The sequence below is a fragment of the Dreissena polymorpha genome, chromosome 5, assembly GCF_020536995.1.
Source record: "Dreissena polymorpha isolate Duluth1 chromosome 5, UMN_Dpol_1.0, whole genome shotgun sequence".
Classification (NCBI taxonomy): Eukaryota; Metazoa; Mollusca; class Bivalvia; order Myida; family Dreissenidae; genus Dreissena; species Dreissena polymorpha.
In genome coordinates this window covers 37,630,199-37,654,001 of record NC_068359.1, presented here as the reverse complement: position 1 = coordinate 37,654,001, position 23,803 = coordinate 37,630,199, and the positions used below count along the sequence as shown (strand labels likewise).

The following is a 23,803-nucleotide window of genomic DNA, read 5'->3' as shown; positions in this document are numbered from 1 at the left end:
AACTGTATACCGGTAACACTTGTATGTGCATAATATAGAACTTAGATCTATAAATTGACGCATCGCTTGTAACTCTTCTTAATTATGGCACTTAAATTGTAAATAATGCAAAAAATAGCCTTGTGCTCACTTTTGCTCTATACGTTAAAATGTAGTGTCATCAAAATTGGAGACGATGTTTGTGGGCATAAAATTTCGGCAACGTGGAAAAACCAGCAAGCTCTTTTGACCTATTGTCCTTGAATACTATACGATTTTCTGTTAAATTTGCATAGAAGAACGGAAAAAATTAATTGAACCACAATAGCTGCGTCCCCATAAATTTCTGTTCCAACTTTTTAGACGCATATTAATTCATCCTTCACTGATCTAATTGTTAATCTAGAACTGTAAACGGATGTATTCAATGATAAGTTGGCATTTTTTGTTAAGCTTATGAAATATGCCACTCAATGTTGTATTTTTTTAACTATTGCAAAAACAGCATTCCACAATTATGATAAATGATAGCAACAATAAAACATATCAAAGTATGCGGCCTAATGAGTCAGTACGTCCCAAACAATTTAAAAATCTGTATTATAGATTTTTCAAATACACCCAAAGAAACACATTGATAAACATTATAGCCAGCACAAGTCATGAGTACAGTGGGATACGTGTGGTAACTAGTGACGCAGTAGGATGCAAAGAGCGGTAAAAAAAACTTATTTTATCGGAACGTTGCCACGCAGAAGGAACTTTGCTATTTGTTAGTGTGTTACTGCATTTAACAGATGAGTCTGATCTTAATATCTTGGTGGAGAGATTTAATAAACAACAAGCTCTGAGTGAGTTGTCAACAGATCCATCGGCCGCAGCATTTCTTTCGTTTTAAACGCATCTTAGGACACATTATTTGCATACAAGACGATGAACCTTTCGGTTTCGATTCTAAGTGGTAGATTACTAGTTCGTTAATGAGCAAGAAATGCGCCATTGTTCTCTTTCTTGTTTGGTTTTATCATTCGTTTATGTATGATTCGCTCTGAAATGTGCATTTGCACTAAGCGCAGTACGTCCGCAGCTTGCTTTGACAAGCGCTGAATCGACTCACACATATCTTGATCAGTATACAATTTATAGTTTCTTTCGGCCATATCTATACTTTCAACATTCATTGCCAACACCGATTCAACATGACCATGCTAGACAAAAGCGTGAATGTGAAATAACCATGACATACCATACGTGAATGTACAATAACCATTTGAACATTCCTAATCATTTGTTTATTAACACCAATAAAATCGTTTACCATAACATTGTCATTCGAAGCGAATCTACGGTACACTGGTTTGCTATTCCAACCTGCTTTATTCGCGCAATATAGGTAAATGTGTAATAGTTTACACATTGTATAATGCACATTTTCGATGGCGTTTTAAATACGACGTATTATTGAAATAGACAGTCTAGTTAATCATTACCCGTGTAAGTCATAATTATTTTCACATACTTTAAAGTAAGTTCATTAATTTAGATTATGTTTATCTATGTGTTTGCGATTGTTTGATGATTTTGTCAGGATTATGAATTGTGCACGCGGGATCCACATATATCTTCAAGAAACTGATATCAGTACGTTAAAGTCCCCGTTCACGTAATAGATCTCTGTTCTGCATATAAATCGTATAGCGAGAAATAAACTTTACATAAATTCATTGAAATATTTTTTTTGTTCGAGATTGATATCGAAAACTTGGTCGAAATCGGTTTTGAGTCGATGAAAAAATATATAAATGATCATAAATACATGCAATAGGCGACAATCATTGCAGCGTCGCGAGTAATGCAAATTATATCTATATTTAGCTTTCGCTAAACATTATTAGCATATGGAAGATAAAAACATAGATTTAGCAAAAACGTAGCGTTGCAACTCAGTTTCCGTCTGTAACAAATGTATTTGTATTTGTTCTTATCATCTCTCCGCTAAACTCGCCCATATCCGCAATGGTGTTTCTATGGGTTTGAATTAACGTGTCGAATCAAGAATATTAATTAGGTCGTTTTCGTACTTAACCGTACTCGACCCCAAAATAAAAATCACTATATTGTTTGGTTTAAACCGATTTCAACAGGATTTTCATTGATATCCTCAATAAAAACACGTTTACTTACGATTCTGCCCATATATATATATATATATATATATATATATATATATATATATATATATATATATATATATATATATATATATATATATATATATATATATATATATATATATATATTTATATATATATATATATATATATATATATATATATATATATATATATATATATATATATATATATATATATATCCGCGAATGGGGACTTTAAGAGAGACTGGTAAGATAATATATGAAGTCTTAAAACTATATCTCGATCAGACAACGTTTACAGTGCGTGAAACAAATAGAACATTTTACGTTTTCACTTACATTTTGTAACAGTTTAATATTGAATTGTTACCACGTTTTTTATATAAGACATCTACCTGGTAAATAAACTATGTACATTTTGTATTACTAGTAGTTCCTGCCCTTGAACATGCGCATTCTGCTTGCAAAAAATGACCTACTGACTGTTATTGACGCAACCTTGTTATTTGACACTTAATTCATCTTCTCTTATACTCGAATAGGGAAGTATATAGTGCAATTTTAGTAACTTCTAGTTGTTGTATCGTCACGAAACTGCACTCGAGGACGTCTCCTTATCAGACAAGGAAATAGGAACACACAAAAACCAGGAAGACATGAGCGACAGAGTTTGCACTCATCCGGTGTTGTCGTCTGCATATTTTGATTTATGTATTTGTCTGAAACTATCATAGCAATAAATAATGATCATTTTGGTATGTTTAGCGTTCCTGTTATCACTTCCGGTGGTGTCGTCTGCAGACGTAGCCAGGACGCCATGTTGCACACCGGAAATATTCACTGCGGAACTGTACGTGCTGTCTGCGGTGCTGACATCCGGTTCTTCTCAACCAAGTATCAGTGACGTAGGTTTGCGTCTGCAGTCACTCGTTGAATGATTTGAAAGGATCGTTTCCTCCGTCTCAGAGTTTGGGTTTTTGTTACCGATGGATTGTTGTGTGCTTGTTTTTACTTATAGGAAAAAAGAAGGTATACACCCGAATGGATTCCCATTAAATTTTTGAGATTACCGGTACATGAACTAGTGGGAATTTTTATTTCCTCCGTCAAAAAGTGTGTGTTTTGTTTGTTGTTAACGTGGACTTGTTTTGTTACTGTTTTCTTTCCATTAAACAGTGTTAGAAAATGAAGGTATGATTTTAATGAAGGATTCACTTTTAATGTTTGAACAAAACCACTTTGCGCTTTTACGGTATTTTTGTTTAAAGGAAATCTCCTCTTTACAAAAATCCAGTTAATGCGAGAAGTGTCGTCCCTAATTAGCCTGTGCGGACTGCAAAAGCATTAAGACCAGTTTTCCCAGAAAGATGCTCGTATAAATAATTTCTTTTATTGAAATAAGCCACTGTCTCCCTCGTTAATAGGACGTTATCCACCTAACGTACGACTACACGCGCCGACAGACACGTCAGATCGGTCGCAAGCTGGTGGATCCGGCCACCGGGGCGAGGACCAACTACATCATGTTCAGCGACTATAAACACGTACGTGTTGGGTTTGTTACGTGTCGGGTGTATGAGCCTCGCTCTGGGAAATACTTGTTTATGTTAAAAGCAATTGTCTTAAATTTTGCATATTAAGAGACTGCATACATCTCAACCACCTGTCAAAATTTCATAAAGATATCTTGTTTAATAATACATGGTTTGTTATTTCTACACTTTAGAAGCGATTTTCTCAAAATCACTTTTTTGTACTTTCGTGCATTTAGAATTAGTGCGACGCCTAGAAACGCCCGTCGGTTTTCCCAAAATTTGGTTTTTATTGCAGCACAAGGTGTACACTCTTAAAAATGGCATGTGTACTGTGGAGCCGCTGACGTTCCCGATGATAGAGCCGTGTGTAGCAGGTAACCATACCTTGTACAAACAAGTAGTAAGTACTCCATTTCTAAAAACAACTTCCGTATTGTTGAAAATCCGGAGCAGGCGAGCGGTTGTACAGTCAGGCGTCGGGGAAGTATTTTTCCGGGGCAACAAAAATTGTTGAGCATGAATTGATTTTCAAATAACTTGGTGGGAGTGAAAAGCAGCATAAGACGAGTAATACCGAATAACCAGGTCATTAAGTCAAAGGTCAAGGTCATATTTCAATGTCAGGGCTTATATAAGAAATTCATTCAAAACTGTGTTGAAGGCATATCTTTCTCCAGCACTGAGAAATGTAGCGATAGCATGGAAAAGGAGTATCTTGTACAAGATCCAGATATGTAGCTTCAATTTCAAGGTCATGTGTCCATGTTATAGCTCCAATAAGAAATAGGTCAAAGCACTTTGTCAAAATCGTATATTTGTCCAGCGCGGATGTATTTTCAAATGCCTTGTCAGAACGGATTAGCCTGGAAGGAGGTCAATGTCACATATAAACTTTACATAAAGGGAATGAGTTCTCAACACCATGTCCGGAGCGTTCATTTTTTAGATACCTTGGTAGAAATGAAACGCATTGTTAAACAGATTGTCGCACACAAGACCCAGACTCCTTTCCAAGTTCAAAAGTCAAAAAGTATCTAGCCTAACTAGGACTTTCGGATAACTTGGTACAGTGAACACAATTACTACGATGAAGTGGAATGCGAAAGAACCAAGTCACTAAGTCGAAGTATGTTACAATTCAAATTTAAAGACAAACAGGATAAACAAGACTGTTTCCAATCTTAATTTGAAAATCTTTATTAGTGGGCGTATCTTTGTGCCAATGGCACACTTGTTAATAGAAATTATCAATTTGTATGCTACAAAGTATGTGTTCTTTTTTTATTTGTCCCAACAATATTGCGAGCCTTGGCAACGTTAACATTTGGCTTTAAATACTTATTATATTCATGCAGAAAACATTTCGTGCTTAATATATATAGTCTTTCAAAACTTGCTTAGGTCATCGCAGTATAAAAGTTAATATTGCTGATTTAAATACCTCTTAATGTTTTAAGATTTCTCTTTAGCTCCAACAAAATATGCACGACCTTGCAACGTGTAATTTCTTGCTTAGCTGTTCAGAGTACGTGTGTAGTTAGACACGTGAACTATGATAACACATCCTGCCGTGACATAAAGTTGGGGGTTTTACATGGCAAAATCAAACAAACGTTATTCCTTCCGGAATGCTTATTGAGCTTCATTTTGCTAGTTTTTCAAATAACGTCAATTCGTCAAAAATTACGTCATTTCATAGTAAAACAGTGATTATTTTTCACAGTTTGAAACAGTGAATTATCACTTTTTATTCACTGATAAATCTCTGTAAACCACCGGAAAGCATAAAATAAAAAGCATTAAACGTTAATTATACAGCCAATTTTAACTACGGAGGCTCGTACCACATCTATTCTGGCGTCAACAGCTCCCAGGTTCACATGTGGAGCGGACTGTATCTCGGCGCTCTGAGGATGAGCGTCCACGTGTCCGGTAGTGAATGCGAACCAGTCTCGCTCAGCTACCATGGCGTTGTCCCCGGTGTTGGTAAGCCATACAAGCGAAAACTTCAATTGTTTCATTAGAACATTGTTTTCTTATTTGTTTCCCAAAGAACTTCTGAGTTAAATAAGCGCAACGCTTTGAGGACCCGAGGATTACGGTTTAAAGACTTCAGCTTTATTTTAATATACAGTAATGTGACGGCCGTTTTCCTTGTCTGTTTCTCTGTTGTGCGGAACATACACGCTAGAATTATCCGACTGATTAGAACAAAGTTATGCCCGCATAACCTTGCTATGGTATTCCGGCCGTCTGTTTATGTGTGCGTCTGTCATTCACCATTCTTCAGTTTGTGAAAAATATTACACGAACTTGAAAGAATGCAGAACAAATTACTACATATTTAAGATGTGATCTAAACACGAACATAAACAAATAATTGTTCACAGGCGTACACCTGTTAACCACCTCACGGTTTCTGGATGTTACAACGTACACTTCGCTTCCTCCTGCCGTCTTCAGCCTTCCGGACGAGTGTAAACATGTACGTAGAAAGCGTTTACAATCATTTATTTGAGTCCCGTTCTCGGGAAATCGGGCTTTATGCATGTGCGGAAAGTGTCCTACCAGATAAGCTCTTCAGTCCCCACAGGCTTGTCAGAGGCGACACTTTCCGTTTGTATTGATTTGTTGTTTGCAGGAAGTACTTAACGCAAATCCACTGTATGCGGAAAATGTCGTCCCTGATAAGCCTGTGCGGTGTGCACAGGCTTATCTGGGATGATACTTCTTGAACACGCAATAAGCCCCGTTTTCCCAGAGCGCGGCTCGTTTATATGCTAAACACTCTATGCATTATTGTAATTATACTGTTTCAAAACGTTGCAGTACCAAAGCACATCTACGAGTTATTCTGATACTTCGCAAATTGAATAATCTCAGTTATAATAAGGTTTGATATCAATTTATGAAATATGTATAGAAATGAGGTGTGACAAAAGTGTCGTCGCTTTGTCCGTCCGTCCGTTCTTATTATGCTTCCACAGACCTCCATACAGTTTACCAGAGTGTCAAATGAATTCTTCCGACAGTTTAAACCATTACACCCGGTGCTACCCGTAATTGCGGCACTTCCTGTACGAGATCGTACAGATAAAGCGTGCATGGGTCTGAATATTAAGACAATATTTTGTGTAATGAATTGACAAATAGCTGGATACGTATAAACATATCCAAGTATAAGTCGATCAGGTTTCACAAATTTTTTATGATGCTAATGCGTACTGTTCCAAAGTTAGGCTCAAAGGTAAACACTTTATATGAGCATGATCAAAATCGATGCTGTAAATTTTAGTGCTTTTATCGATTTGAGGGCATGAAATGAAAACGCGCCATGACTGGTTTTCTATTGCTGGAACAAATGTTATATGTGATGCAACGCGGATGAACCGTAACTCTTGCATCACGGTCAGGGTCATTCTTAAATAAAACGTCAAAATTGACTTTGTGATCGTATGCGATGGTCTGCCTTTAAAACTTGGTCATTAATACATGCATATAAAATTATTTATGCGCATTTCAAACAAGATCATTACTGACTTTAAATTTCCATACCACAATTAGAAGTCACAGCGCAATCTGTTTGGAATCTTGAATTGTATAGCTATACATATTAAAACCACGCATTGCAAAATGCTGCCACATATGTAAGCATAATGCATTTGTTTATATGTGTTTCAGCTTCCTCAACTTCAAGGGAAATAAAACCTAAGGAGTGTTCGTTTCAAATTGAAACATTATTTTGTACTGATAAAATAGCACAGATATCATTGCGCATTTAGTTGTTGCCTTTTTAAGTGTTCTGCTGACACTAGTTCTGTTTTTTTATTGTTGGTGTTTTAGACGCACATGACATTGTCAATACGCATCTGAGGCGTATATATGGGTGAAACTTGTATCGGCATGGTATATTAGTGCACGGGTATAGCCCACATTGGACCCACACAGGCTTGCCTGGTGCCTTAAATGTATAATTCAAAGATGCATCAATATATATATAATTTTTTTTGATAGATCTTTGAAAAATATAGTTCAAATTACAAAAAGATAAATTCACAATGAGAAATGTGAATGCTTCCTTGTGCCATGTTAAGAAAAGTGTTACGGAAATATAAGAGAACGAACAGTGAATAAATTGGTAAATAATGTATATTGTCATGAAGGATTTAAACATATCATATTTTGTGACTTATGCACCGAGATGAATAAATAGATCAATTATAAAAATGAATACATTTGGCATATTCAAAGTCTTAAACCCGAACCAGTATAAATCATGATATAAATTGCATAACATTAATAAGTAAGTTTTTTAACCAAAAAGTTTCATAATTACATAAAATTTTGCGAAAAAAACAACATGTTCACAGTATTAAATATAATATAGAGGATATTTGTTGGATCCGGTGGATTATCGATTTTAATTCACGAGTGATCATAGAAAATAATATTTTGAAAATATATGTTTTCTATGATCACGAGTGAATTAAAGTCGATAATCCACCGAATCCAACAAATTTTCTTTTTATTTATTTTATGCTTTCCGGTGGTTTATAGAGAAATATCAGTGAATTAAAACTGATAATTTCACTGTTTCAAACAATGAAAATTATCAGTGAAAATTATCGATAATTTTCACTGTTTATGTTAAATGACGTCATTTTTTTGACGAAATGACGTCATGTTCCCAACGAAATTCTTTAGTTAAACTCTTTAACAATGTATATAAACTGTGAAATAAAGCATAAAATAAAAAGAAAATTTGTTGGATTCGATGGATTATCGATTTTAATTCACTCGTGATCATAGAAAATATATATTTTCACTCGTGGCTGCGCCACTCGTGAAAATATTATTTTCTATGATCACTCGTGAATTAAAATCGATAATCCACCGAATCCAACAAATATCCTCTATTTAATGCATTTTTCACAGTTTATATACATTGTTCAAGAGTTTAACTAACGAATTTTGCTGGGATAATGACGTCATTTCGTCAAAAAAATGACGTCATTTCACAGTAAACAATGAAAATTATCGATAATTCTCACTGATAATTTTCACTGTTTGAAACAGTGAAATTATCAGTTTTAATTCACTGATATTTCTCTATAAACCACCGGAAAGCATTAAATAAAAATAAATCTTCAGGTCTATTTTCTTGTTTTATGCCGATCAATTTTTAAGTCTTAAACATGTTCTGTTACTACCTTTAATTATGTTAATAAAAGTAGGAATGTTTTTAGTTCATGCTTTTATAACAATTACTACATATGACTATTAGCATCCTTGTAAAACAATGTACAATCTTAGATAAAATTAATAACAGCTGCATCTCAAATTCATATTTGTTGATTTATATATTATTTTATTAATTGTGTTACATGAAGACAATACTGATAACAAATATGCAAATGCCTCTGTCGAAAAATATTGTCATTTACAATTGAACACGTCATAAAATACTTTAAAGATTCAGTATTTATATGAATATAAATCTTCATACGTACATATGCTATCCATTAAAATTAAACCATATCTTTTTCTTAATTCCATTAAATGGGCATTAAATTAAAGCAGTAAAAAATAACTAACATGTTCAAAAAAGGTATGTAAAAAATCAAATAAATGCAACTAACAATCACAGAAAAACATGCCCAGGGTAGCATATTTACATGTGTTATACTGGTAAGAGTGTAAAACACACCTAAAACAGGTTATATAGAAACTTCTTGGTTCCTCTTTCACATAGTACTATGATTCCTAAATAAAAGAAAACATATTTGCTAAGTTAATTAGAAATAAAACAATTGTTGAACCCATGACCTCCAAACTTATTTATTTTTTGTAAAATGCATCTCATCTTTAGCAATATTGACACCAAATAACACAATATATTTTCTAAGCAAGACTTCATGTTTCCATAGGGGCAAAGTCAAGCATACCCATATGACCTACGTAATGTGAAAATGGGTCTTATGCCATATGTCATGTGAAAATGGGTCTTATGCCATGTCGTGTGAAAATGGATCTTATGACATATGTCATGTAAAAATGGGTCTTATGCCATACCTCATGTGAAAATGGGTCTTATGCCATATGTCATGTAAAAATGGGTCTTATGCCATACCTCATGTGAAAATGGGTTTTATGTCATATGCGACCAGGGTGGCTCCAGTCCAGCATGCAAATTTGCGTAGACTAGTCAGGAGCTACCGTGTCCGCTCATGAAGTAACAAAGCCATGTGTGCCTTTATAACAGAAAGAGTAGCTCCTGACAAGACTGCGTGAAATTTAAGATGTTTATTAAGTATGTATACTTGGGGTCATAATAATAGAAATTCAGATTGCAAAACAAAATGTAATTTTCACATATTATACTATAAAAAAGTTTCTGTTTATGCAATTAAAAAAGTTTCATTATTGTCATTATTAAACCACAAAAACTGAAAAACTGCCTTTCCTCTGAAACATCGTTTTTTTAATGCAAAAAGGACATTAAAAAAAGTTGACATTCATATAAACTATTGTTCTGCATATATTTCAATATTATACTAAAACAAGGCCTGCGTTTGTGAAACACAATGCCCCGTTGAAGCCGCACAGCAGATATTTTAGACAAAATTGATGAGTCAAAGGCCCATAACTTCGCCAAATATCAATGGATCGGAACAAAACTCACTCTACATCTGTAAGTCATGTTGGTAGACTCACTTACCAAAAATAAGCTCCACATCTGCAATAATTACGTAAAACAAATTCAGAAAACAGTTATTATAGACAAAATGTCAAAGTCCAAGTACAATAACTTCGCAAAAATCAATGGACCGGAACAAAACTCACCCTTCATCTTTAAGTAAAGTAGGTAGACTCACATACCAAATTGCAAAAATATCTAAAAGTGTTGAGTAAAAAAACGTTTTTTTTACAGATTCAAGCTATGGGTGTTGGACTTTTACAAGTCCAACACCCATAGCTTAACCAGAAGTCAATGGATCTGAACGCAACTCACACTTCTACTGTGGGTCATGTAGGTAGACTCACATACCAAAAGTAATCTCAATATCTGAAAGTATTGCATAAAAAAACTCTGGAAAATGGAATGCCAGGCAGACTGACAGACGGACAGTCTGACTGCTATATAGGGGGGGGGGGGCGGGGGGAGGGGGGCATAAAAAAAACATTTTGAATGACTTAAAATATATAAGAACATGTCCAGTGTCCAGTTTACCTTAACAAATTAAAACTAAATACATTAAAACCATAACTACAAATCATTTATAACAAGACTATTGTCAAGCAATACAAGACCCCTACCGGCTTCACCATTGTCAGAATTTTTTATTTATTTGTTGCCATAGCAACCAGAATTTTTGACGTAGGAACAAAATTAAATGACGTGCATAATGTCCTTATTGCCATCTATCCATGTTTCAAGTTTCATGAAAAAATATTAAGAACTTCTAAAGTTATCGCAGGATCCAGAAAAGTGTGACAGACTGACTTACTGACTGACTGACTGACTGACACACAGAGCACAAACCATAAGTCCCCTCCGGTGAAACCGGTAGGGGAATAATTACGATTTATGAAGCTACAAAATGTGAAGCACATGATCAACAATTTTTTTGCCAATGCATGAAAAGAGAAGCATGACTAGAGATTTAGAGTACTAATTAAGACTTTCTATTTACACAGTACATTTCTGTAAAATATATATTAAATTTCTATAAATAAATTATATATTACATTTTTTATTGAAATGAAATTGCAATATGAACAAGAGGGCCAAAATGGCAGTATACCATCACTAACCTGGTCAATATGGCATGGCCATTTTTGACTCCAATGGCATGATTTGAACAAACTTAGGAAAGCATCACTTTACAACATTTCACACCCAATACTTAATCCCTGACAATTTCAGTTTCAGAAAATATTTCAAAACATATTTAAAATACAAGTCAATATAATTAACCTGCCCTTTGCGGTGTGGCCAGTTTTTGACCCCAGTGGCATGATTTGAATAAACTTAATAAAGGATCGCTATATTATGTTTTACATGACATACATAATTCTTTACACTTGTGGTTCAAGAGATTTATTTACTATATAAGTCTGTATAAATAATGGGACCCCTGAGATGGACAGTTTTGACCAGAGTGGCATAATTTAAACAAATTAAGCAGAGGATGCCTATTCTATGTAATTCAGCAAAATTAATATAAAACCACTGAGCCTTGCAGTTTCAGAGACTTTTAACATTTTTAATTTGTTAAAGTATATTTTAGCTCTAGTGACCTAAATATGCAACAGTCCAGAACTTGTTGACATCGCTAACCCTTTCATTTTCAGAGATTTTTTTAAAGTTATTTACTTTACAAATAAGTGTATATAATACATGTGTTCCTTTGGGCATCTCCAGTTTTAAACCCAGCTTTGGTGATCTCAATATATACCGGACCAACAGAAATTGACCAAAATTTAAAGAGGATCACCCAAGAATCAATCGTGTGATATGTACTGTACATTACAATTATATCAAGACAATCTAGATTTTCAAACAGTAAAACAAAAAAATGTTAAATTTTATGTTATTTGTTTATTTTCTATTTTAAAAAGCTTGCCTTCAATTTATTTAAACAAGAAATTCATGAAATAAGATCCACACATTTTGTATAAATTTGGATTTGAAGGCAATACAAAAAAAATAAGGAAGACAACCCATTTAATGCACCACAGTGAATCTGCAGACAATCTTGACAGAATCTGTTCAATCACATTTATCTGTAATACCAACAGACAAAAAAGGGAGGACAACTACTACTAGTTTTTGGAATAAACATAAATTCTGTTAAATGAGTTTTACAATGTGACATAGCAATGCATAACAAAACCTGACACAGGAACAGAAATTGAATAATTGTCATGGTTTCAATACTGGGACATATTTGGACAAGTCCACAGCTGACATACCATATAATGATACAGATTCAAATGTGAGAGTGTAAGCTGTGTAAAAGTACGAATATATCACAGTACTGTATTTAATGCTTTTTAGGCCTTAGAAAAAACATGTTTGTTCCATGTTACCCGACCGACCATGTCAGTTAACCCCCGACTGCAATTTTTTTATTTAATTTTTTATTTTTTTTTAAATCGCGATTGGACAACAAAGATATTGTTTAACACTATTCGGTTGCGATTTAGACCACAAACGGCCCGCAGTTTACACCACAGTGATATTCTCGAAAATGGTACGAAATCAGTACGAACATCAAATACTTCTGAACATTTTCAAATACTTCTGAACATTTTCTAACCAAAAAATGAAAAATAAAATCCGTCCCATTTTCTAACCAAAAAATGAAAAAAAATCCGTCCTACCGACCCTCATTTTTTTGAGCCTGTAACCTGAAACATACATGTTTTTTTCCCTGTGAAAAGTCCTTATGCACTGTAATAGGATTTATTATTTATATATTTTGTTTGCTACATTACGTTAAGCGCACTCTAAGGCAAAAAGTCTTTGAGAGAGCATAAGCGTCATGTGGACATTGTGAAATGCTATTTCCAGAATGTTTTGAGTGCCTTACTTGTTTGAAAGTTTCAACATTATTTTACATTATGTAAATTCTATTTATTTTTTTAAAAGAAAGATTTTAATACACCTTGACATTATCATTTTATAAAAACTTAGACCGTCAAAACCAAATGTTTTGAACACACGTATGGCCAATATTGTAAAATATTGAATGGTCTGCACCAAATTAAATGACATTAATATGTACATTATAATACCTTACATTCACAAAGTTGACATTATTAACAAAACATAACACATGTTAAACTAATGTTTTCTACACAAATATTTTTATTTTAAATACAAGTGTATTTACAATTGTGAGTATTTATACATTCAAAATTAACTTAATACATCACTTATAATAACTTTAAACAACCAGTTTTCTAACTAATATTAGTACTGAATTTTTATGTTTCATTTTTCATTATTAGAACACTTGTGCACAGGCAAAACCCAATATTAATATTAGAATTTAAATCAACTGTTTCACTAAATATGCCAACTATGTTAATATATGTCAGGTTACCCAGTTTTTAATATAATTTATGTAAACAAAACAGTATGTGTTTTAAACATAATTTAAAACAAATTCATTACCCTTTCCTTTAATGAAATAACTTTAAAACCCATTGACTGATCTGACATATATCTTACAATAAATAATGCATTTGTCAACATAAAACAATAGTCATTTATAATAACAGAGATTTGCAAAACAAAGGCCTTAGGAAAATAAGAGCACCAGATAACAGTATGGTCCAATTGGTATTAGAACAAGGTGGAATGTGGCTGGTAAACCATAGCTATCAGTGGGAAAATAAATTACCGGTACAATCATAACATTCAAAAACATCAGAAACATGCACATTTTATAAAGATATTAAATAATTAACTGCTTCTTAAGGTTTTTAGTTACCTTGGTAGTTTGCACGATAAAATGTATAAAAGCAGATCTACCTTCACAAAGGTTCAGCTGCATTAAGGCATTATGACTTCAATAGGTTGCCATGTTAAAAAACAACATCACAATTGAAGAATGTAATATGCTCAATTCTGTCATTAATTCCATGACAGTACATGCATAAAATAACAACTGCAAAGGAGCATACTTAAAGAATTCCAGTATACTGTATATTAAAGTATTTTTCATTAATTAATATAGGAAAATTCATTTGTTTTTTGGGTTTGAACATATTTTTATTTTTTCATTAAAAAAACATTTAATAACTAGAGATTCCCAAAGCAAAACAACCAGTAACAATCCTTAGATCCGACTCTTAAACCTCAGTCGCCCAGGTCACTGTCTCTGTCTCCAAGCATGAAGAGTATCTGGAAGGCAAGGGCGAGGAACCCAGTACCCAGGAGGTCCCCAAGGGCAGTCAGGTACGGTATGGCCACGTTGTCAGGGTCGTCCCCCACACGCCAGATGTAGTGAACCATCCAGTTGGCAATGTACAACAGTATGGCAACCTGTCAATGTACAACAGTATGGCAACCTGTCAATGTTCAACAGCATGGCAACCTGTCAATGTTCAACAGCATGGCAACCTGTCAATGTACAACAGTATGGCAACCTGTCCACAACAGATTTAAGTGCACCATCCAGTTGGCAATGTACAACAGTATGGCAACCTGTCAACAACAGATGAAAGTGCACCATCCAGTTGGCAATGTACAACAGTATGGCAACATGTCAACAACAGATGAAAGTGCACCATCCAGTTGGCAATGTACAACAGTATGGCAAACTGTTGACAATTAGGGCTACATATTGGGGATGGACATTTTAAAACGAATATTCTGATGAAATTATCCTTGCAAAACTGTGATGAAACTGAACAACACGTTTCATGTGGGATTCAAACTTATCTATACAAACATTTACATGCAAAAGAGAATTTGACAGCATTACAGAATTATTGTACTCATTTATTTACAAAAGATTCAGGAAAAAAAAACTTACTACTACTCTTAATTTTTATGCCTCAGGAGAACACTTTAACTTAATGTAATCCCATACCAAGTTTTGTCACCTGACTTTACACTTTCACTTGATGTAATCCCATACCAAGTTTTGTCACCTGACTTTACACTTTCACTTGATGTAATCCCATACAAAGCTTTGTCACCTGACTTTACACTTTCACTTGATGTAATCCCATACCAAGCTTTGTCACCTGACTTTACACTTTCACTTGATGTAATCCCATACCAAGCTTTGTCACCTGACTTTACACTTTCACTTGATGTAATCCCATACCAAGCTTTGTCACCTGACTTAACCCTTTACCACTTAGATATGTATTTTGATGCATTTGTAGTCCCTAAGAGAGTTAAATGTAATTAAAGACCTTTCTTAATGTATTCAAGTTTTAAAGGCTTCATTTCCAACCCTTGGTTACTGATGAGTAGCAAACAGCATAAAACCTGAACAGACTGCGAAGTACTTGCAGGCTGTTCTGGTTTTATGCTGTTTTCACATAGCCATTTTCACTTTTGCTTCCGAGTGGGAAAGGTATAAAATACCATGCATTGCTTTGAAATGGTCACAGGCATAGAAGCCAAGCCCATGGATATGTTCAAACACAGAACTTATAAATAATTTGATTACTGCATCTAAAATCAGTGTGTTCAGCACATCTACACTTCATGGTGATAACACATATTAAGTTAAAATTTAATCACTTGAAACATTTGTGAGAAAGCTTGTTCCACAAGAGATCATTTTAAGCTTCTGTCACAAAAATGGATTAGTTCAAGGCAAAATGAGTCAAAAACATTTGGATAAAATTGCATGAAAAACATGTCTCGAACATGTACACTCCATGGTAACGACATATTTTAAGTTTTAATTCAATCGCACGAGAAATGTAGTAGTTAGCTCCACAAACCTATAACATTTTAAGTGCACAGACACACTAATGAAATGACATACCAACCAAGTGACAGTGTAACTCCAATATACCAACTGTCACATGTTTTGAGGTGTTATTAAAACAAATAGGTAACTGATTATTAAAAGAATCAAGACATATGTAAAAACTATGTCTAGTCACAAAAGAAACAAATAATAACCCTTAATGACAAAAATCGAAAAGGGCCATAACCGTGATGTTATATGCACATCTTCATGATAAACAATGCGTGACATCTTGAATATCATTGGTTGAAAGTGTTGGAAAATGCCCCCAGAAAAGGGGCACCACAATTTAGCCAAATACACCCAAATACTACCAAAATACTCATAATTTTGACTCATTATGGCATGTTTGTCCATATTTTTGGACTTTTTTAATCAAGTTAATTAAAAATAATGATTTTGCGCTGATTAGAAGTCATTAGGGTTAGGGTAAGGTAATTAATTCCTAAGATACCACGTTTTTTTTAATATTGCTTCACTTGATTAAAAATGTGAATAAAGGGGCCTTTTCACAGATTTTGGCATTTTTTTAACTTATTCATTAAATGCTTTATATTGATAAATGTAAACATTGGATCATAAAAGCTCCAGTAAAAAATCAAGAAAAAAATTAAAAAAAGGAAAAGAACATTGCCCGGAACAGGTTTTGAACCAGTGACCCCTGGAGTCCTGCCAGAGTCCTGAAGTAAAAACGCTATAGCCTACTGAGCTATTCTGCCGAGTACACATTCTTAACGTATTTTATACCTTATATAAGCAATCTTTGTAGTTTCACAAAATTTAACGACAAAAACAGAACTCTCCAAATTATTCAATCGTTTCGCGTTGCAATGCTTTATAATTTTTAGGTTTTAAAATCGTCAAAAGATGCATATAATGACTATATTAGAGCATGATTAATGTTCAGTATTACTGTTTCCTCACAAATATCATAACTAAAACGAAAACTTACGAATCTGAAACAACTTTTTTCAATTTTGTCAATTTACCAAAGCGTGAAAAGATCCCTTTAAAATGACTTGATAAAAATATGGCTAAACATGCCATAATGAGTCAAAATTATGAGTATTTGGGTAGTAGTTGGATGTTTTGGGGTGTATTTGGGTAAATCGTGTATTTGGGGGTGCATTGGGGGGTGTATTTAGGTATATTTGGGGTGTATTTGGGTGTATTTGGGTAAATTGTGCCACCCCCAGAAAAGTTTAGTCTAGTGACAGACAGACAAACATATGGACAGACTCCTATGGCAATTCCAGCATACATACAGGGGGGAATAATTTATTATAATGTTGAAAATAAAATATCAATTATCAATATAACCTTTGTTTGAATGGTGAAATTATTACATTAAACCACATAAGTTGTAATAACCTATAGAAAGGATTTTAAGGTCACCACAGCGTAATGAATATGGTGTCTGCCTAGCAACCAGGGGGTCATAAGTTCGATCCCAAATATGGTAGTGTTGTTTAGATCTCACATTAGCGACATCAAATACTGATTATAACTTCTACCCAGGTAACAGACTCAAGTGTTTCAATAAGCCTAAAGTTTTCAATTTAATCCAACTTAAACTAGAGCTTTGTCACAGACGTGACGAATACCCCCAAATTCATTGACATAGAATATTTTGCATAATGTTTAAAACGCACTAAGTGACCCTGTGACCTAGTTTTTGACCCGGCATGACCCATATTCAAACTTGACCTAGACATTATCTATATACATCATCTGACCAAGTTTGGTGAAGATCGGATGAAAACAACTTGAATTAGAGAGCAGACACTTAATACGGACCTACCAACAAGCTCACTCCTATGTACCCCCAAAACTTCGTTTGTGGGGGTATAATAAAAAAGTTTAAACTCAAACCTGTAGCACAGCTGCTGAAAGGTACAGCAGGGAGAACTTGAGTGTGATGCTGGTATGTCCTGCAGTCATGAAGGAAATGGTGTACATGAAGATCAGGTGCCCTGGGATGACTAGAGCCAACAACATACGGGCCGCACGCGCTGTCACAGCTGAAATATGGGCCCAGAGTAAACTGCTGTGTCAAATGTCTATCAGGTAAAGAAATAATTACCATACCAAGAAAATTCGTTGAATTGATATCCCCTGCCAAAAATTAATTTTGTGACAGACGAATGGAGGCCTGACAAACAGACAGACAACGCCAATTCTATATCCCTCCGCCTTTGGCAGGGGATAATAACACTTTTAAGTATTATAATAATAATCATAATAATAGTTATTAATAATAGTTTAACAAGACCTACTTAGTCCCTCACCTCAGACCCAATTAAACTTTCTATGCTGGTATTGCCTCACGATTAATAGGAATATTAGGAAAACTGCTCTGCCCGCAGGTGGCAATGCTTTTCAATTGACCCAAATCATTTTCAAGCTTGGCTGAAAAATTATCAGTCAATAGAAAAAATGTTTTGGACAACTTTCATGATTATTGGGCAAAAGTGTGACCTCTTGAGTGATCACAAGGTTTCATTATAGCTAAATTAGAAAAATAACCCGCCCCATGGTGGCAATGTGTTTCAACTGTCTTGAACCATTTTTAAACGAATCAAAGATATCATTTGAACAAATCATCAAAGCAAGTTTCATATGATTGGACAATAAATGTGACTTCTAGGCCAAAAACAAAAAAATTAGGTCCGTTTCTGGTCTCCTTGGGAAAAAAAACAGGGTTCGTAGGTAGGGATTTTTTTTCTTCTTTTTTTGGGTACTAGAATGGAAGGCTACTAAAGCTTATAATAAGAAATACATGTATATATATATATATTAAGTATGCACACGTTTTACCATACCAATAATTAGAAAACTGCCGCACCCTGTTGGCCATGTTTTTTAACAGACTAAAACCATTTTAAACTCATCTTAGATATCATAAGAATACATGTTCCAACAAATTGTATGATGATTGGGCAAAAAATGTGACTTCTAGAGCGTTAACCAGCTTTTCTTTCATTTGACCTAGTGACTTAGTTTTTGACCTCACATGACCCAGATTCAACCTTGGCCAAAATAAACTAGGGAAAAATGTTCTGCCAAAGTTTCATGAAGATTGGACAATAGATGTTGCCTCTAGAGTGTTAACAAGGTAAAATGTTGAAGAAGGGCAAAAAGCAATCACAAAAGCTGACAATGAGCAAGTTGTCTGCCATATCCTTTGTTGGCAACTAGAGAATTAAACAAGGAAAATTTATGTGAAAGCATTTTGAAATCCAATCATAAGATTATGAGCAGAATATTTGAAACAATTAGAATACAGACATATAAAAGAAAGCTGCAAAGCACCTTGGTGGTCATGTTTTCCAATGAATCAAAACAATTTTTAGGAATGTTGTAAATGGTCACCAAATGATCATTTTAAAACTGAAGGACTTTTTATAAAACCCAATGAATGAAACATTTCAGCAAAGTGTGATTAAATCACACCAGTTGGTTTGAAAAATTTATTTTAAGAAAATGGTTGATAGTGAACAACAATTGCCAAAAAGTGACGCACAAAAATAGCTCACCCTTCAGACCTTGCACATAAAGTGAGCCAAAAATGATTAAAAATGTTATTGTATGAGCAAGGATGCTAAGCAGAAAAACAAGACAAACTTACAAGTGCCAATAAATGCCTCCATGCAGTTTGGGCAACCCTGCACCATGTTGACCGGCATGTTACCAGGGCGACAGACCTTGTGGAGCGAGGTGGAGATACGACTGGCCTGAACTGCAACCAGGTTACCCCCCACACCTGTCAAAGGGAATATACAGATGTAGCAATTAACCAGGGTGACAGACCCTGTGAAGGGAGATGGAGATACGACTGGCCTAAACTGCATCCAGGTTACCCCCCACACCTGTAAGAGGGAATATACAGATGTAGTAGTTGAACAGGGTGAGAGACCCTGTGAAGGGAGATGGAGATACGACTGGCCTAAACTGCATCCAGGTTACCCCCCACACCTGTAAGAGGGAATATACAGATGTAGTAGTTGAACAGGGTGAGAGACCCTGTGAAGGGAGATGGAGATACGACTGGCCTAAACTGCATCCAGGTTACCCCCCACACCTGTAAGAGGATATATACAGATGTAGTAGTTAACCAGGGTGACAGACCCTGTGAAGGGAGATGGAGATACAACTGGCCTAAACTGCATCCAGGTTACCCCCCACACCTGTAAGAGGATATATACAGATGTAGTAGTTAACCAGGGTGACAGACCCTGTGAAGGGAGATGGAGATACAACTGGCCTAAACTGCATCCAGGTTACCCCCCACACCTGTAAGAGGATATATACAGATGTAGTAGTTAACCAGGGTGACAGACCCTGTGAAGGGAGATGGAGATACAGCTGGCCTAAATTGCATCCAGGTTACCCCCACACCTGTAAGAGGGAATACACAGATGTAGTAGTTAACCAGGGTGACAGACCCTATGAAGGGAGATGGAGATACAACTGGCCTAAACTGCATCCAGGTTACCCCCCACACCTGTAAGAGGATATATACAGATGTAGTAGTTAACTAGGGTGACAGACCCTGTGAAGGGAGATGGAGATACGACTGGCCTAAACTGTATCCAGGTTACCCCACACCAGTAAGAGGGAATATACAAATGTAGTAGTTAACCCTTTCCAGCTCAGAAGCAAAGTGAAAATGGCTTTATAAAAACAAGCGTTAAACCAGAACAGCCTGCAAGTAAATTGCAGTCTGTTCAGGTTTTATGACGTTTGCTGCTAATAAGTATCTTAAGCCTTTAAAACTTGAATCTAGTAGAAAGTTATTGAATTTAATTTGATTTTCTAAGGGACTACAATCCCATTAAAGTGCGTATCTGCGTGGTAAAGGGTTAAGTGCAATAAGTGACATGGTGAATAAAAGATCACTAAGGTAGCCCTATTGGCTGTATCGCACAAGTAAATAGTGAGATGTTGCTCACAAGCCTGCAGGGTGAGTGGAATATAATTTCAAACAATCAACAATTGTGATAAAACCCATTAAATAACATGAAATATGTCTTCTTATTATCCATAACAACATTCATTCACCCATGCAATATATCATGCAATATATGCTTTATTAATTCATTTCAAAAACATTGTGAACATAACATGCCATCATGAGGTATTTATAAATATAACAATTACATGAGAAACAAGAGATTGCCAAGCAATATTGTCCCCTACCGGTGAAACTCCAATATTGTCATAATTGTTTTTTGAATTTGTTGCCATAGCAACCAGAATTCATGACATAGGAACAAAATGAAATGATGTGCATACTCTCTATATTGCCATCTATCCATGTTTCAAGTTTAATGAAAAAATATTATTAAGAACTTTTAAAATTATCGCAGGATCCAGAAAAGTTTGACAGACAGACTGACTGACTGATTGACGGACAGAGCGCAAACCATAAGTCCCCTCCAGTTTCATCGGTAGAGGACAATATATTTGGCCTCTAGAGTGACTATAAGATTTTTCTAAGATTTGACATGGTGACCTAGTTTTTGGACCCATGTGACCCAGATTTGAACTTTGATATTGCCAAATTAAACATTCAGAAAAAGTTTCATCAACGATGAGTCATAAATGTGGCCTCTAGAGTGGTAACTTTTTTTCCCTAAACACAATGTCCCCCTATATGATGTTTGACCTTGTAGGATGACCTTGACCTTGTGAAGGATGACCTTGACCTTGACATTTCACCACTCAAAATGTGCAGCTCCATAAGATGCACATGCATGCCAAATATCAAGTTGCTATCTTCAATATTGCAAAAGTATTCATAAAATAAGCGATTTGGGCCACATATATTTGACCTCTGACCTTGAAGGATGACCTTGACCTTGACCTTTCACCACTCAAAATGTGCAGCTCCATGAGATACACATGCATGCCAAATATCAAGTTGCTATCTTCAATATTGCAAAAGTATTCATAAAATGAGCGGTTTTGGCCACATATATTTGACCTCTGACCTTGAAGGATGACCTTGACCTTGACCTTTCACCACTCAAAATGTGCAGCTTCATGAGATACACATGCATGCCAAATATGAAGTTGCTATCTTCAATATAGCAAAAGTTATTGCAAAATGTTAAAGTTGGCGCAAACAGACAGACCAACAGACAGACCAACAGACAGACCAACAGACCAACAGACAGACCAACAGACAGGGCAAAAACAATATGTCGCCCACTACCATAGTGGGGGACATAAAAAGTGACCTGGTTAACTAGTTTTTTAATGAACCTGAAACAGATTCGAATTCAGCTAAGATATACTCAAAATACAAATTCCGACCAAGTATCATCCAAATTCGATGAAAAATGTGGCCTATAGAGTGGCAATCAGCTAACAGTTGACAACATCCTACGCACTCACCATTTATCACAGGCTGGAACACAGCTATACCCGGGTACTTGGAGACTGTGAAGCCCAGAATCACACCCCCTATACTGTAACATTCAAACATATATCAAATCTTAATGTGCATACCAGGGATGGGAACAAATACTGAAAATGATATTGAAATATTCATTGTTTTGTAATTATTCGAATATTCGACTTATAACTTTTTTGGAAGTTTCTTTGCACCAAAATCAAACATTCTAATATGAATTTTGAATTAGAATATTCAGCCAAGTGTTGAATATTCCATTATGTGTTCCCATCCCTAGTATATACTGTGAGGTTGAAAGCCTGTTCAAAACATTTTATAAAAGGTAAGCTGTTAAGATGAACAGAAATTATTTAAATTTAAAATACGTGTGAAAAGCTAATTGATTTCATGCCAAGATAGCATACGTCTCTATAAATTTATATTAATTTGTTTTCACTATCGTCCTTTTAAGTATGACATTGCATTTTAAAGAAGAATATAAATAATACTGGTAACCAAAGGTATGAATTGGACCATAAGGTTGCAACCTTCTCTAAACTAATAAGTCCATGTCATAAAGAATATCTTACCTACTGATTACCATTGCACTTAAGACGGGACTCCATCCGTTATACACAACATCGTGGGTGTACTTGTTGTGCAGGGAGAAGTAGATCCATAGTGGTATGAGGAGAATAAATATAACTATCAACAGGGGGGACAACCACTGTTGAGTACCTACAGACAAAGGGAGACAATCTATTACATTTAAAGTTTCACAAAATAATTTAACGTGTCATATTAGCTTAATAATGGCTAAGCCCCTTTAAATCTTATAAACAAAGTGAACAAATGATCCTGGCAGTTTAAGAGTGGCGTTTTATTCCTGATATATAAGTTAATATACTGATATTTTGATAATTTTAATGCATTTCCTACATAAACTGAAATATTTGAAAAAGATTGTATAAAGAGACTATTTTACTGATAGTTACGGTCATTCAAATTTTGATCCTGAGAAACCTTCTGTTTTATTAGCAAAGAACAATTTATCACAAACCTAAATCTAGCAAATTTGTTTTAATTTAAAAAAGCTCTTAGACAAACCCAATAAAATAATTAACATGAAGAATTGTTCTCTCAGTTATTTGTTTTATTCTTCTGAAAAAATAATATTGATACCAGTTATGAACTATTTAATAACTGCACTATTTAAACTATGTACATTTAA

The 23,803-nt window shown here is 34.9% G+C and overlaps 2 protein-coding genes across 2 annotated transcripts in view; one reads left to right on the top strand and one right to left on the bottom strand.

The window, feature by feature from the left end:
• The first annotated feature begins 2,767 nt into the window (after window positions 1-2,767).
• On the top strand, window positions 2,768-7,442 carry LOC127881681 (uncharacterized). The gene is made up of 6 exons (XM_052429786.1): window positions 2,768-3,039; window positions 3,559-3,678; window positions 3,965-4,043; window positions 5,488-5,655; window positions 6,060-6,154; window positions 7,351-7,442. The coding sequence occupies exons 1-6, from the start codon at window positions 2,878-2,880 to the stop codon at window positions 7,372-7,374; spliced, it is 648 nt and encodes a 215-aa protein (XP_052285746.1). The 5' UTR covers window positions 2,768-2,877; the 3' UTR covers window positions 7,375-7,442.
• Window positions 7,443-14,477: 7,035 nt separating this feature from the next.
• LOC127881635 (solute carrier family 41 member 1-like) overlaps window positions 14,478-23,803 on the bottom strand; it is a 31,209-nt gene continuing 21,883 nt past the window's right edge. The window contains exons 7-11 of the mRNA XM_052429713.1: window positions 23,163-23,310; window positions 22,575-22,648; window positions 19,804-19,938; window positions 18,048-18,196; window positions 14,478-14,725 (exon numbers count right to left, since the gene is read on the bottom strand). Of these exons, the coding sequence (XP_052285673.1) occupies window positions 14,540-14,725; window positions 18,048-18,196; window positions 19,804-19,938; window positions 22,575-22,648; window positions 23,163-23,310 (692 nt within the window). The 3' untranslated portion in view covers window positions 14,478-14,539. The remainder of the gene's footprint in view (window positions 14,726-18,047; window positions 18,197-19,803; window positions 19,939-22,574; window positions 22,649-23,162; window positions 23,311-23,803) is intronic.

Coding starts and splice junctions, on each gene's coding strand:
- LOC127881681 (XM_052429786.1), top strand. CDS start 2,878: ATGATCATTTTGGTATGTTTAGCGTTCCTGTTATCACTTCCGGTGGTG. Junction 3,679..3,964: donor TGTTCAGCGACTATAAACAC/GTACGTGTTGGG, acceptor TTTTTATTGCAG/CACAAGGTGTACACTCTTAA. Junction 5,656..6,059: donor TGGCGTTGTCCCCGGTGTTG/GTAAGCCATACA, acceptor AATTGTTCACAG/GCGTACACCTGTTAACCACC.